Source organism: Podarcis filfolensis (genome assembly GCF_964270895.1).
Source record: "Podarcis filfolensis genome assembly, chromosome: Z".
Classification (NCBI taxonomy): domain Eukaryota; kingdom Metazoa; phylum Chordata; class Lepidosauria; order Squamata; family Lacertidae; genus Podarcis; species Podarcis filfolensis.
Genome location: NC_139617.1, coordinates 49,528,282 through 49,543,939, shown reverse-complemented (window position 1 = coordinate 49,543,939; position 15,658 = coordinate 49,528,282). Strand labels below are relative to the sequence as shown.

Genomic DNA, 15,658 nt, shown 5'->3' with positions numbered 1-15,658 from the left:
GCTGAAACCATGTAACACCAGTCCTAAAGGATCTACGTTGGCTCCCAGGACATTTCTGAGCATAATTCAAAGTGTTGATGTGGACCTTTAACGCCCTAAACCAGGGGTTGGCAACGTTTTTTGAGGCTGGTCTGGTCCACTCCCCGGCAGACCTCTCAGTGGGCCAGAGCGTGCATGCCCGTGCGTGCGCTCAAGCTATTTCCAGCACACTTCCGGGACAAGGGAGCACACGTGCGCATGCGATTACCAGTGCTCTTCCAACCCAGAAGTTGGTCCCCACGGTGAGAAAAAAAATAGTGCTGAAAAAAACACACGGAATCTCCACGCTGATCCACGGAACAGCCGTGGGCCGGTTCCAGGAAGCTCATGGGCTGGAACCGACCCAAGGGCCTTAGGTTGCCAACCTCTGCCCTAAACAGCCTCGGCTCAGTATACCTGAAGGAATGTCTCTACCTGTTGTCCAGTCCAGACATGGAGGCCCAGATCCAAGAGCCTTCTGGTAGTTCCCTCACTGCGAGGAGTGAGTTACAGGGAACCAGGCAGTTGGCCTTCTTGGCAGCAGTGGCGCTCTCCCTGTGGAACACTCTCCCATCAGATGCCCAGGAAATAAAGAACCATACAACTAATAGGAGACATCTGAAGGCAGCCCTGTATCGGGAAGTTTTTAATGTTTGATGTTTTATTGTGTTTTTAGTATCCTGTTGGGAGCCGCCCAGAGTGGCTGGGGCAACCAGTCAGATGGGCAGCTTAATAATACGGAAACTGTATGTTGGTACACAATTGAAAGTTGGCAAAAATACTTCATTGTGTCACTGTGGTATATGTTTATGTGCCAGTACTGGGAAGGCGGAAATACCTATTTTTAAAACTAAGGCAAGAGGCTGAATGTCTGCCTGAGCAGAACACACCACAGTACAGAGCCAATTAAAGGCATCTGTAAGGTGCACCTGACCTGCCTTGTCAGCCTCATAACATGCTTCCAGCCTACACCATCTGCACTGACGCCGCATGGGAATTGGTGAAGCCATGATGTAGCATGGTGTTACCACACTGAATATTGCAATGCATTTCATCTTGGAGAAAAGTGTATGGACAGAAAGCATTTATTGGGCACCATGAGTGTTGTCTACTCAACAACTTTGCTCACACCATGAGGTCTGCAGCTAAAAAAATAAAAAATGCAATTGCACAAAATAAAGCCACAGCTGCTATCCATGAACGCAACAATATTTCTCAACTGATTGGGAAGCATGAATAGAGCAAGTATCATACCATTAAACCTCCTCAGGGACAGTCCAGTTGCTCCACAAGAGAGAGCACACAAATAGATATGAGAACAAGCAGATATAAACACACATTAACACTGCAAATTCTGGCAGAATACATGCCTTGCCTGCAAAGGTTTCTAGGTTTAATCCATGGCATCTCCAGCTAAAAAAAATCTGCAAAGAAGACTGAAAACACTCTTCTCAAAATCAAATTCATTGGATTCAAATGATAGATTGGGAAAGACTATGGAAGAATGACATGAAATTTACGGCCTGTGTTTTACTTAAATAGAATTATATGAAAATATTATACAGATGGTACCTAATTCTGGTTAAATTAGCAAAAATGTATAAAACAAAAGATAATAAGTGTTGGATATGTAAAGCAGCGGAGGGCACTTTTTACCACATGTGGTGGCAATGTAAGGTTATTTTAAAAAAGGGAAATGATATATAATGAATTGAAAAAAATGTTCAAAATAACATTCGTTAAAAAACCAGAAGCATTTTTATTAGGTATCACAGGACTGGACATACCGAAAAAATACAAGACTTTGTTTATGTATGCAACAACGGCCGCTTGGATATTATTAGCACAACGCTGGAAAGAAGAGGAAGTCCCCACTAAAGAAGACTGGCAAACTAAGTTAATGGAATACGCGGAAATGGCTAAATTAACCGGGAGAATTAGAAACCAAGAGGACAATAAATTTAAAAAGGAATGGGGAATGTTTATTGCATATATACAAAAGCAATGCATACAAGTTAATACATTAGCAGGATTATTTCAAAAAATGCTTGTAATATTATAGATAAGGTATAAAATTGGAAAGTAAAATGAGGTAAAGAATTTATGGACATGCATGAACAACATAGAACAAGGGAACTGAGGCGAGGGTGAAGTCAGGGGATTCAGCACGCCCCAAGCTTCTGGGTGCCGGCAAGCTCTCCGCTAGTCGTGGGAGAGCTGTGTCTTCCACGGCTAGCGGATTGCTTCCTGAAGGCTGGAGAGCGAGAGGGGTTGGTGCGCACCGACCCCCCTCGCTCTCCAAGCTTCAGCGAAAGCCTGCATTTGCCCCTTAGGACGCACACACATTTCCCCTTCATTTTTGGAGGGGAAAAGTGCATCCTATAGGGCGAAAAATACGGTATGTTTTTTTTTTTTAATGTGATGTTTTGTTGTTGTAAAAATTATAAAAAAGGGGGAAAAGAAAACGCTCTTCTCGGCTGAAGACCCTGGAGGACTGCTGCCAGTCAGAGTAGAGAGATGGGCATATCACCTGTCCTGGAATAAGACAGTTCCACATGTATCAAAACTGAACAAAGGAACCCACAACGTCTTAAGTTAACATGAACACTGTGAAACAGAAAACCAAGCTGTGGAGTTCCATTGATGTTTTATCGTGTTTTTAATATTCTGTTGGGAGCTGCCCAAAGTCGCTGGGGAAACCCAGCCAGGTAGATGGGGTATAAACTACTTATTATTACTACTACTACTACTACTATTACTACTAGGGACACAGGTGGCACTGTGGGTTAAACCACAGAGCCTAGGACTTGCTGATCAGAAGGTCGGCGGTTCGAATCCCCGCGACGGGGTGAGCTCCCGTTGCTCGGTCCCTGCTCCTGCCAACCTAGCCGTTCGAAAGCACGTCAAAGTGCAAGTAGATAAATCGGGACCGCTCTGGCAGGAAGGTTAACGGCGTTTCCGTGCACTGCTCTGGTTCGCCAGAAGCGGCTTAGTCATGCTGGCCACATGACCTGGAAGCTGGACGCCGGCTCCCTCAGCCAGTAAAGCGAGATAAGCGCCACAACCCCAGAGTCGGCCACGACTGGACCTAATGGTCAGGGGTCCCTTTACCTTTACCTATTATTAGGTAAAGAGCCAGTGTGGTGTAGTGGTTAAGAGCGGTAGTCTCGTAATCTGGGGAACCGGGTTCGCGTCTCCGCTCCTCCACATGCAGCTGCTGGGTGACCTTGGGCCAGTCACACTTCTTTGAGGTCTCTCAGCCCCACTCACCTCACAGAGTGTTTGTTGTGGGGGAGGAAGGGAAAGGAGAATGTCAGCCGCTTTGAGACTCCCGAAGGGGAGTGAAAGGCGGGATATCAAATCCAAACTCTTCTTCTTCTTCTTCTATTATTACTATTATTATTATTTCAGGAGCCATTTTTATTTAAGTCTCACTTAAGGCAACACTAACTAAAATTAATTTGTTGCATTAGCTTCAAGCACTAAGAAATGGCTTGATAAAAGTATCAAACCAAATTAGTAGGCAGCAAGAATAATAGAATGCAGATTTTAAACATTTCCCCCATTAGAAATGCCAACGAATTTTGAGTTATTGCCACCTTTAGCTAAGAAAATTCTCTCCATTCCAACCCACACCAATGAAGTGGGTCTGACAACAAACTGGCAGCAATTCTAGTTATATATTCACTTACTCTAATTAGAAAACTTCTAAATAGAAAGTTCTATTGTGAGTCATAAGGAAAAGGTTAACTATAACACTAAATATAAATACTGCAGACGAGCAGCAAGGGATGATTCTAAACCACCTCTTCAAGTCTTCCGGGACTGTGTATGCAGCAAATTGTGGCACGTAACCAATTTATCTGTCAATGTTGCAACTTTATTCCCTTTCCCAAAAGTGGTTCCCCAACTCTGTATATGAAAGCCCACAAAACAACTACTGCTCCCACTTTTGCATAATCATTTAGAACGCAAGAAGTCTATGTGCTTGTGATGTATGTTTGGTGGACAATGTGACAGTTAATGTGAAAGGCATGTTTTGCCTTTCAGAACAAAAACCAGAGTTGCAATGGATCACAAAAGTTACGTCCAGTGGTACCTTGGTTCTCAAACAGCCTAGTTCATGAACAACTTAGAACCTGAACGTCGCAAAGCCGGAAGTGAGCGTTCCATTTCTCAATATATATATTTTTAAGTTCAACGTGTCCTAAGCTTCCATTTTTAGTGTTGTACTTCCGTTTTGAGAGAGAGAGAGAGAGAGAGAGAGAGAGAGAGAGAGAGATCGAAAGATCGTGCTGATTGGGGTGGTGGGGAGAAGCATTTTAGGGGTAGTTTTTCAACAGCCTGGAACGGATTAATCCGTTTTGCATTACTTTCTATGGGAAAGCGCACCTTGGTTTTGGAATGTTTTGGTTTTGGAACGGACTTCTGGAACGGATTAAGTTTGAGAACCAAGGTACGACTGTATAGTACCTGAATTCTCTAAACCAGCCTTCCCCAACCTCGTACCCTCTAGATAATATTGGACTTCAACTCTCACTACCCTGCCCCCCTGGCTCTGCTGGTTGGGGCGGATGGGGGTTGCAATCCAAAAACATCCAGAGGGACCAGGTTGGAGCAGGTTGCCTTAGGCATTCTCAAAACTCACCCATCCTTTTTGTTGTTGTTATGAATTTTGACTTTAAGAAAGTTATTGTTCTACAGCCTATCAGAATGTTATAGATGAAATCCAGTACAAATGCAATCAAGATACAAACACAAAAGTAAGCAAGTCCAATAATTTCAAATAGCCATACTTGGTCATAGTTTGTTTAGTTCTAGTGCACTGTTCAGTGTGCAGTCCCAGGGTGGGGATACTCTATCTCTGGAGGAAGGTTAGATAATAGTTTTATCCTACACTGATTAAACATTTTGCTAAAATTTTACAGTAAAAGATCCTTAATCACCAGTCATAAGATCTAATCAAAACATGGACAGAAGATGAAAAACAGATGACCTAATCCTGGCACTGACCTAAACCAGTCATTGGGAGACCAAAATACCCTCTGATAAGGAAGACATCCCATGCTTCTGGCTATGTAACTGTTCTGATAAACAGTGGTGCCATTTAAAAGGATTATCATCTGACTTTTCAGGAACCCCATACTTATGAAGGCTATTCCTAAGACATTTTCTCTCTGCTGAGTATAAAATAACCCTATTTGTTTTTTGAAGAGTTCTCTCCACAGTCTCCCCAAAAGGACAATCTTTTAAAATAACTTAATTCCATTTTGTGATCTGAGTGGTGCTAAAATATTTTAATGTCTACCAAGACAATCACATTTTGAAGTACAACAATGATTGCATAATTGATATATTCTTATACATCTTGAGCTAGTTTGCTAAAATGACTCTTATTTCCTCCCTCTGGAACACCCTTCAATCGGATGTCAAGGAAATACAGAACTACACAACATTTAGAAGACACCTGAAGGCAGCCCTGTATTGAGAAGTTTTTCATGTTTAATATTTTATTATGTTTTTATATGTGCTGGGAGCCATCCAGAGTAGCTGGGGCAATCCAGCCAGATGGGTAGGGTATAAATAATAATAAAATTATTATTGTTATTGTTTTATTGTTATGGTTATTATTATTCCAGGAGAAAAAATGGGACAATTATTTCTGGTATCTTCTCTCCTTACTGCCCATTGAGACAAATGACACAAAATACCTGACACATCAATCAGACCAACTCCATTTTCTCAATCAACAATCTTCTCTAAAAAAAATAAAAATCAGCTCCTGTTAACGTCAATTCAATAATGTGTAGTGATTCAGTTAACAATAATAGCTGTCATTTCACTCTTAATGTCTACAATATAAAGTATTAGGATTATAGTCAACAATACAAAAACAAACTGTCAGAAACCCAGTCTGCCAAAATCTGTTAAGCTTTATCAAATCACAAATCGATCCACATTTAATAATGTAGCAGTAAACTACTGCAATCAATACGAACAAAAATGTATTCAAGAAGCTCAGTAAATCTAGAACAAGATCAGAAATAAGTAAGAAAATTCACTGAAAAACTGAAAGGGAAAAAAGAGCTCATCAGACACTGTCCGTCAAACATCCATGGAAGGCAATTCCACAGATTCCAGAGATTATCCGCTCCATTGCCTAATTCTTAGTATAGCCAAGTATGTTTCTTAAAATCCAATTGAAAGCGGCTTCTCAATACCTTAAACAGGAGCTCTGATCAATACATTATCCTCTTTAATAATAGCCTCCAAAAGACTCAAGAGCTGCTACCACATCATCCCCACCTTCAGTCTTTTCTCTTGCAGTTCCAGTTCTTTAAGCCTCTCTGCAGGACTAGCTTCCAAACCCTTAATCATCTTCACTGGTCTCCCTCCTCCATCTCCAGTCTTGAGTCCAAGAGTATAGACACAACTTTAACAGAGGCTGGAAGTGGCCAAAAATGCACTTAAAAATGACCACTTCTGACAATGATGCATCCTGTCAGGCCCACAGGAGAAGACAGTATTAGCCACTAATTACATTTAACTATGTCATTAGAAATTCCAACATGTGCTCTAAGAAGCCATGAATGTATCTGCTGCGTAAGAACACTTCCTAATCTTGTTCATGGAATAATTACATGGGCTCCATCCTGCCAAATGAGACTGTAATTAACCCTAATTGCTTAAAATGTAACTTGGCTAATTCAAGGAGATCAATTACTATTAAATGACTTAATATGACAAATTACTGCAGTAGGGGAGGGGGAAAGCGTTCCACACAGGCTATTTCAACGCAGCACTGAGCACCATGTGTTCACAAGCAATTCATTGTTTTTTTCTAGATCTCATTGTTGTACTTCGCTTTTGCTCTCTTAATGAATTAGCTCAGCAATGAATGGCAGGACTCACAATCCAAATGTTACTGCTTTTCCAGGAAAAGCCTTGCCGGATTCATAATTCTGCAGTATTGATGGGCAACAGCAACCCAATGAACAAGGAAAGCTAGCACTGCTTCTTCACAGTAGACCTCTTTAATATGCATGACTATACAAAATATGAAATACTACACTTAAGAAATGTGACATGGCCATAGAAAGAGAGATTGAACATTTATTACAACATCATCATTCCAGGCAGCTTCCAACAAAATATTAGAACACAAAAAAACCCTCAAACATTAAAGACATCCCTGTACAGGGCTGCCTTCAGATGTCTTCTAAAAGTCAGATAGTTGTTTATTTCCTTGACATCTGATGAGATGAGAGGGCGTTCCACAAGGCGGCCACCACTACCGAGAAGGCCCTCTGCCTGGTGCCCTGTAACTTCACTACTTGCAGGGACGGAACCGCCAGAAGGCCCTCGGCACTAGACCCCAATGTCCGGGCTAAACAATGGGGGTGGAGACGCTCCTTCAGGTCTACTGGGCCGAGGCCATTTAGGGCTTTAAAGGTCAGCACCAACACTTTGTATTGTGCTCAGAACCGTACTGGGAGCCGATCTAGGTCCTTCAGGACTGGTGTTATATGGTCTTGGCAGCCACTCCCAGTCATGAGTCTGGCAGCTGCATTTTGGATTACAGTCAAACCTCAGTTGTCAAACGTAATCCGTTCTGGAAGACTGTTCTACTTCCAAAACGTTTGACAACCGAGGCGCAACTTCCCATTGGTTGCAATAGCTTCTTGCACTCAAGCGGAAGCCGCTTTGGATGTTCAGGTTCCGAAAAACACTTGAAAACCGGAGCATTTACTCCTGGGTTTTCAACATTAGGGAGCCAAAATGTACGATAATGGAGGCATTCATTCGGGAACCGAGGTTTGTTGTTGTAATTTCTGAGTCACATTCAAAGGTAGCCCCATGTAGAGCGCCTGGCAGTAGTCCATCATAGCAATCCTGTGAGGCAGGTATGCTGGCAGGGACTAGCCCTTTTGTGTCTGGACAGGGATTTTAAACATGGGTTTCCCCAATCCAAGACCAACAAGCTTGTTTTCTCCTGCTCTGGAGGGCAGGACTTGAACCAATGCCTTCAAGTTACAAGAAAGGAGATTCCGACTAAACATCAGGAAGAATTTTCTGACAGAAGAGTTGTTCCATAGGGGAACAGATTTCCTCAGGAGACGTGGCCTCTCCTTCACTGGAGGTTTTTAACCAGAGGTTGGGTGGCCACCTGTCCTGGATGCTTTAGCTGAGATTCCTGCATTGCAGGCGGTTGGACTGGGTGACCCAGTTTTGTGATTCTAACCACTACACTACAGTGAGTCCACAGTCACATAAAGAAAAAGATTAGCTGGTATGATGTGGGAGGAACACTTGCTTCAAGCATTCTGGTCAGGAACTTCCCTGTTTTTCCACAAATAGATTTTGTAATGCTAATGGCATCCTAAATTTTGATAATAATTATTGATTTTAAGAGTTGTTAAATATTTGAAGCAGAGGACCATGAGAAAGAAAACGGCTGCTTACTTGTGCATCATGCTGGTATTCCTGGCTTGCCACTTTGCAGAGCGGGCTGTTCTGGTCCCCCAGATGATGAGGATGACTGTGTTGTCCTTCCATAGTAACATTCCAGACTTTGCCTTTAAGCTCTGTGGAAACAAGAACACACCTGTGTCAAAGCAAAAGGCACCTACATGGCTGAACTCAAGCGGATTAGCAGGAAGAACCAGTAAATGTCACTATTCTCTGGTGATATACATACAACTTCACATTTGAACAGGAGTTCTTCCCTGTCCCCCCATCACAGGCAATTATCTGACCAGTATCACAAGCTCTACATCCCACAAGGACCATATTCTTGATCAAGACGAAAAAAAAATTTTTCCTTCCAGTAGCACCTTAAAGACCAACTAAGTTAGTTCTTGGTATTAGTATTAGTGGTCTTTAAGGTGCTACTGGAAGGAAAAAAATTTTTTTGTCTTGACTATGGCAGACCAACACGGCTACCTATCTGTAACATATTCTTGATAAAGAAGCTAGCAGAAACGTCTGCCTCTTCCTCTCTCACTGCCATTCTCTCCCTTTTGTCCTTCACTGCTTATAGCTGCTGCTAGCACCCAGGCTCCATGTTTCCTGGGATCCTCTGTGTGAGCACAGCCACGCAGGTGTGCAGTAAAATGGTACCTCGGGATGCGAATGGGATCCGTTCCAGAGCCCCATTCGTATCCTGAACAGAACGTAAGATGCGACTGCGCGTCTGTGCGCGGGTCGCGTTTCGCCGCTTCCATGCATGCGCGTGACGTCATTTTGACCATCTGCGCATGCACAAGCGGCGAAACCCGGAAGTAATGCGCTCCGTTACTTCCGGGTTGCTGTGGGGCGCAACCCAAAAATACTTATCCTGAAGCGTATTTATCCCCAAAGGATATATGGGGACTGAGCCGCTTTTACCATCACAAGAGGGAAGGGAGACCCTAGAAAGATAAGTACCAGTTTGTCACACATTTTCACAGAATACTGACCCAGGACCTTCCACCTTGCCCACATAAGGACATGAGAGGTTGAGGACACTCACTATATTCCAAGCACAGCAAGAGAGAAGCAAGGCATAGCAAGCATCTAATATTTCAATACAAACTTGCACATTCTTCTGAATGTCACAGAAGCAAAAGTTTGCCATTTTTAATTATTCCACAAAACCCTTATTTAAGTGCAACTGCTTATATATAATGGTTACAGCTGTCAATGAAGGCAAATGCGAATTCCTGTCTGAGGAGATAATGCAGAAAATGAAAGAACACCAAACATTACTTTTTTGACCATTAAAAAAACCCCATGTGACAGTCTAAGCATATGGAGATTAGGCTACAATGACTGGATCCTCTTCTATGGTTACATTCATGAAATATAATAGCAGATGTGGTCCATGTTATCCTCTTCTGGCTCAAAGAAGAAGAAAGTAATACTGCCAACTTTAGCTGTGAGCAAACCTGTGACAATTCTGTGGTACCAGAATGACGCAACCCAGACAGAGTTGTGTTATGACTGATGTTAAACATGAGTTGCTCACAGATGCTTGTAATTGCAAGTCCTTCATAAAACTAACTTGCAACACGACACATTCTAGCTACAATGCTTATGTCAACTTGGATTCTTCCCACTTGCCACTACCCTGTCATGCGCATGCCACTGCCAGGGGAACTTCACTGCACCATGAAAACACTTCCCCTTATCAGTCGGTGCAAAGATCCAACCATGACACTTCCAAAGTACACTGCCGAGGCAGCTGGAAGATATGACCCCAAATCCCAGAGAAGCATCTACAGCTTCCCAGCAGTGGGAAATATTCCCCAGGCTTCTGTAAATTCCTTTCTAGAAATAAAAGTCTCCAGAGGCAGTCAGGATCAAGAGGGAAGCAGCAGTAACATTAGGGACACTTAGTAATGCTCCCCAGGAACAAGTCTGTAAAGCACTGACGTTAAATATTTGACTTCATACAGTGTATGACAAAAGCTAACTAAAAGAAAGAATTTAAATTAATTGTGGGGTATCATTCTACAGCCCCATCCCTGGACTGTAGGCTTCAAAAACCATCTCTTCTCTGCTGCCTTTAGGCTTTGGTTTCAACATGGACTGCAAAAAATTGTGCCATTTTATTTTTCTTATAGTATTTTTAGCTTTATGCTGGTCACTTTTTGGATTATGGATTTGGATGTTTTATACTGTATAACAACAACAACAACAACAACAACAACAACAACAACAACAACAACAACAACAACAACAACAGAGAGGGAGACATTCTAGAGGGAAAGAGCCATGTTAGCTGTTTGTAGCAAGAACCAAGTTTTGCGGGACTTTAAGGATAAACACAGAACTGCAATTTTTTAGGATAGCTGCCAAGTTGAGGTTCCACAGCCACAATAGTTTTGTTTGTTTTTAAAGCAGAGACTAGAGCACTAATACCATTTCTGAAGTTCCTCCAAAAAAAAATCCAAGCAGATTTGTGTTGATAAAACTCAAAGGCAGTCCAGAGTCCACAGCTGGGTGACTAGAGAGAAGACAATCAGAATGCCTGCTTGGAAAACACTACACACTGCAACTAGAGTGATGGCAAAAGTGGTTCTGTTAGACTACAAACCACCTGAAAGAGTCTCCTGGTACCGTTTTCCACAGATGAAATACAGGTGGTGAAGAAGGTCCTCTTCCCCATAGCTATCGCCACTTGGTAGGCTCAACATTGAGCTCTAACCCGTGTTCGGTTCAGAACAAGTTTTTCACCCTGGCGCTCTAGCCAACTTTGCAATTGTTTCATTGCCCTCAGCTTCATGGAAAACTATGGGGCCACCTGCGCTCCATGCAACTGGAGAGGGCGCTTTGGAGCCAGACAGTGATAGCCCTGGTTAACTCTGCGTTCCAGGGAATCAGCTGAAAGGACATCAACATGGGATAAAACATCCCCTACCACTCTCTGGAAACCATTTGGCTCTGTTAAGTGGCGGGGGTGGGCCATCCAAATCAGCTCTACCTCCCTGCAGAGGGGAAGGTTTGTGGAGAAATCTAGCTGCTTTGTTGGATCTTATATTGGAGTGGATGAAATGAACGTTGTTTATAGCGGACAGATGAAGAATCGGAAGTCCCTTACCTTCTGAATTTTTTTTCTCTTTCTCTCTCAGCTAACCTCTTTTCTATTTCTATTTCTTTTTTTCTCTTTCATTTTCTTTATTCCTTTACTCCCCCCTCCTTCTCTTTATGTTCTTATTGTATTTAGATCAAAAAAGGGAGAATATTTCATATTAAGTTTTGTATTTTTCTCTATCAGCACCAATAAAATTTATTCCAAGGGGGGGGGGAATAAAAGGAGTGAAAAGGAACACAAAACCCACAGACAAGAAGCACAGAACTCCAGCCTACAAAGCAATCAAGCTGCAACTTCTCCCACTAGACAACAATATGAACAGCTATCAGTTTCACTAACTTCTTGTCTTACTCATTCACTAGAAATGACATCACATTTACAGGGTAGCATTTCTCAAAAAAACACTTCTGCTCCCCGTTTTAGAAACTGAGTCAATATGTAAAAGAGAATTTGGTAAACACTGCAATTGCTGGGAATGGGTAGGGGTAAAATCCGGTCCTGTTACAATTGTTTGGTTAAATCTGAAGTAAAGGGCTAGAGATTACCAGACAATGAATTAGTACCATGTGACTGAAATTCACAGCTCTGAAAGTACACAGGAGACGGAAAGGAAGCAGGTGACTGGCTGAATTGAAGAAACTGAGAAATCAACAGCCATATCTAATTTGCAAGGATGTTTGTGGTATTTCTCAGTTCTTTGGAGGTGTCAGCATTTTATCACCATCCACACTGTTTTAGGTATTGCAGCAGTTTGTGGGTTTTCTGCATACAACTAGACAGTCCTCCTTTGAAAAACACACTTCTCAAAGAGCACCATGAATGGGATTTCTGATATAGAACATTTCATAAAAGCTATACAAATTGCACAGGGATGTTTTAATATTTGTCAGAATTAACCCTTGGCTTTTTATTTGTGAACGGTATAAATTTCATACTAAAGCACAAGAATTAAAGTACAAGAATTCCAAATGGCACATTCCTGCTGTTCTAGTTTAAGGTGACTTCCTCACAAGCACTGAGCCATGAGTTATCCCAAACAGAAACAGGCTCCTTTCTGAAACTGTGAAGCTCAGTCTGTCAGCAACACACACATGGAGAGCACACATGCTTCTGGTAGGCTCATGATTCTTTGGGTGCTGCAGGGAAGACAAGGTGTGCTTGCTTCCTATGAAAGATAAGAGACAGCCATTAGCAGCTCAGGACAGTACAGCTGCCACAAGTAATTCAGTTTGGCTACTTGTTTCAAAGCATCTTTGCTTGCAAAGCTTTGGAAGGAGTAACGACAAAATATCAGTTTTGAAAAGTGATATGTGTCAGCTCACATGATACCAACACTGATTCTTGCTGACACCCAAGGGACACACTGTCCTGCTCAAAACTAGCAGCTATTCTGGGATGCTGGGAAAACATGCTATAGGTAGATCAGAGCAAAACTCACGAGAGGCAAGGCAGCAAGTTGCAGGCCGATACCTACTTCTGCTGGTGAAAAAACTACCCTACCCTCAGCCAGAGAATCAATAGACTGCACTATCTTTACTTTTAGAGTAGACACACTATAGAAAGCTGACTTATACAGAGGCAGACCACTGGTCCACTACTGCCATTCATTAGATAAGTATTGTCTACACTGATCAGCAGTGACTCTTCCGGGATTCAGGATTGAGCCTTTTCCCAACCCTACCAGGGGTCTTTGGCATTCAAAGCAGATGTTTCACCACTGTAGAGATCTGATTATAACCCACGTATCTAGATTATTTAGATTCATTCCAATCTGGGTTAAGGGCTGGCCATGCGACAAGTCACTTTGATGGATGACCTTTACAGTAAGCAGGACAAAGGGGAGTGTGACATTGCTCCTGTTCGTCGCTGCTTTTGATGATCATGGCATCCTCCTGGACCAGCTCTCTGGAATGGGAATTGGGGACCCCATGTTACAGTGGCCCCAGTCCTGTCAATAGGACTAGAGGGTAGCCTTGGGAGAGCGTAGCATCTGTTACCTGGCAATTACACTATGGGTTGCCACAGAACACTATTTTATCCTCAATGCTGTTTAGTATCTATAAGAAGCTGCTGGGAGCATTCTTTGGGTGTTTGGGGGCAAAATTCCATCAGTATGCTATTAACACTCAACTCTATTCCTCCATAACATCTAAATCAGGAGAGACTGTGAAAGCCCTGGACCAGTTCCAGGACACAGTGGTGGAAGCTGTGCTTGAAGCCTTTGGTAAAGTAGAATATATTTTGCTTTTAATTCAGGACGCTGGACGCAACTCAATGATTAAACTTTGTACATACAGCAAGGTGGGTTATTATGATTGCTAATAGGTTAGAAATAACTGCAGACTTGATTGCAAAGCCAGAGTATTTCCTTTGTTATTTCCAAGAAACTTGAAAAGAGACAGGCCAGAGCTATCCAAACTTTTCATGTTGGTTACATGCTTTTTTAGACATACATCACTTCACGACATAGTAATTCAGTTTTACTAGCAAACCGACGGTGAAACTAACCCCTTTCCATCTCCAGGAGGAGTGCTGGGAGCATTCACATGACACACCTACACACTGCAGCCGACACACTAATGCAGGGATCGGCTGAGGTGTACCTCTCCTGGGATGGTTCACTCCAGCGGAGATCCCTCCATGGGCCGGATCACCTGTGCGCCCGTGATCTCTGGCGTCTGCGTTGACATGATTTCCGGTGCCTGCGTAGATGCAATTTCCGGCACTGTGGAAGCGAGTCCCCGTACTGCGCTGGTTTAGCGCAGCACACGGGGACTTGCCAAGCGAGTGGCTCAGTTCGGGGGGTTGCTCGTGGGCCAGTTAAACGACCCCCGTGGGCCACTTGTGGCCTATGGGCCCTAGGTTGCCTACCCCTGCACTAATGTGTCGTGACACACAGTTTGGAAAGCTCTGAGATAGGTCCTGGGGGATTTTATCATAGAGTAGTAAGTGTAGTTTCTGAAAAGGCAGGCTGGTTAACAAGATAGTATGTTCTAATCGCCACTGCTAATAAATGCAAATGGTGCAAAGGGGAAAGCTTCCGGCACTATTCTTTAAGGGTGACATTTCCAGAAATTCTAAGGTGAAGCAGTTCTGGCTTAACTGACTGTCTAATTTAAAAAATATTATTTTTTTAGTATTACTCTTTTATTGAAAGAATTTCAGTCAAAAAGAAAAAAGAGAAAAATAAGGAAATAAAGAGAGAAAATGTGTAGAAACAAATACAAAAATACAATGTATATACTCAAATACATTATTATATAAATATATGTTATTATCCTAACATATATGTAGGTATTAATAGCCTACTACATTCTGTATAAACTCATTCCAAATGTCATATTTATCCAAGCAAAGTCTACAGCTATAAGCAGTCCATTCATGAGTTGCAAGTGTTGTCATATTGTCAACCCATTGATTAAAGGGCATCATATCTTTATTCTTCCAATTCATCAGTATCAGTCTCTAGGCCACCATAAGGACGCATAGAACTTCCATACAATGGGTATATAATTAAAAAGAATATTCTTCGATGAAAGTTTTAACTTTTTCTGTAGTCACACAGTCCAGCACTTTCTTCCAAAACTTAACAAGTAAAGAACATTGTACACATGTATATTTCAAAGAGGCACTGTCCTTGCTACACCTCCAACATAGCCCTTTTTATACAAACATAAAGGTAAAGGTAAAGGGACCCCTGACCATTAGGTCCAGTCGTGGCCGACTCTGGGGTTGTGGCGCTCATCTCGCTTTATTGGCTGAGGGAGCTGGCATACAGCTTCTGGGTCATGTGGCCAGCATGACTAAGCTTCTTCTGGCGAACCAGAGCAGCGCACAGAAACGCCGTTTACCTTCCCCCCGGAGCGGTACCTATTTATCTACTTGCACTTTGACGTGCTTTCGAACTGCTAGGTTGGCAGGAGCAGGGACCAAGCAACGGGAGCTCACCCCGTCATGGGGATTCAATATACAAACATAAAGGAGTCCAATAAATTCTGGATATTATTTTTTGTTGTGTAAGTCTTAATGTAAAGTTCACTGATACCTTTGGTATCACGGGTAAAA

The 15,658-nt window shown here is 42.5% G+C and overlaps 1 protein-coding gene across 2 annotated transcripts in view; it reads right to left on the bottom strand.

Annotated features, from left to right (window-relative positions):
• NEK6 (NIMA related kinase 6) overlaps window positions 1–15,658 on the bottom strand; it is a 98,149-nt gene that overhangs the window by 52,707 nt on the left and 29,784 nt on the right. For both annotated transcript variants that reach the window (XM_083597393.1, XM_083597392.1), the window contains exon 2: window positions 8,482–8,603. In XM_083597393.1, coding sequence (XP_083453519.1) covers window positions 8,482–8,574 — 93 coding nt within the window. In that variant the 5' untranslated portion in view covers window positions 8,575–8,603. The remainder of the gene's footprint in view (window positions 1–8,481; window positions 8,604–15,658) is intronic.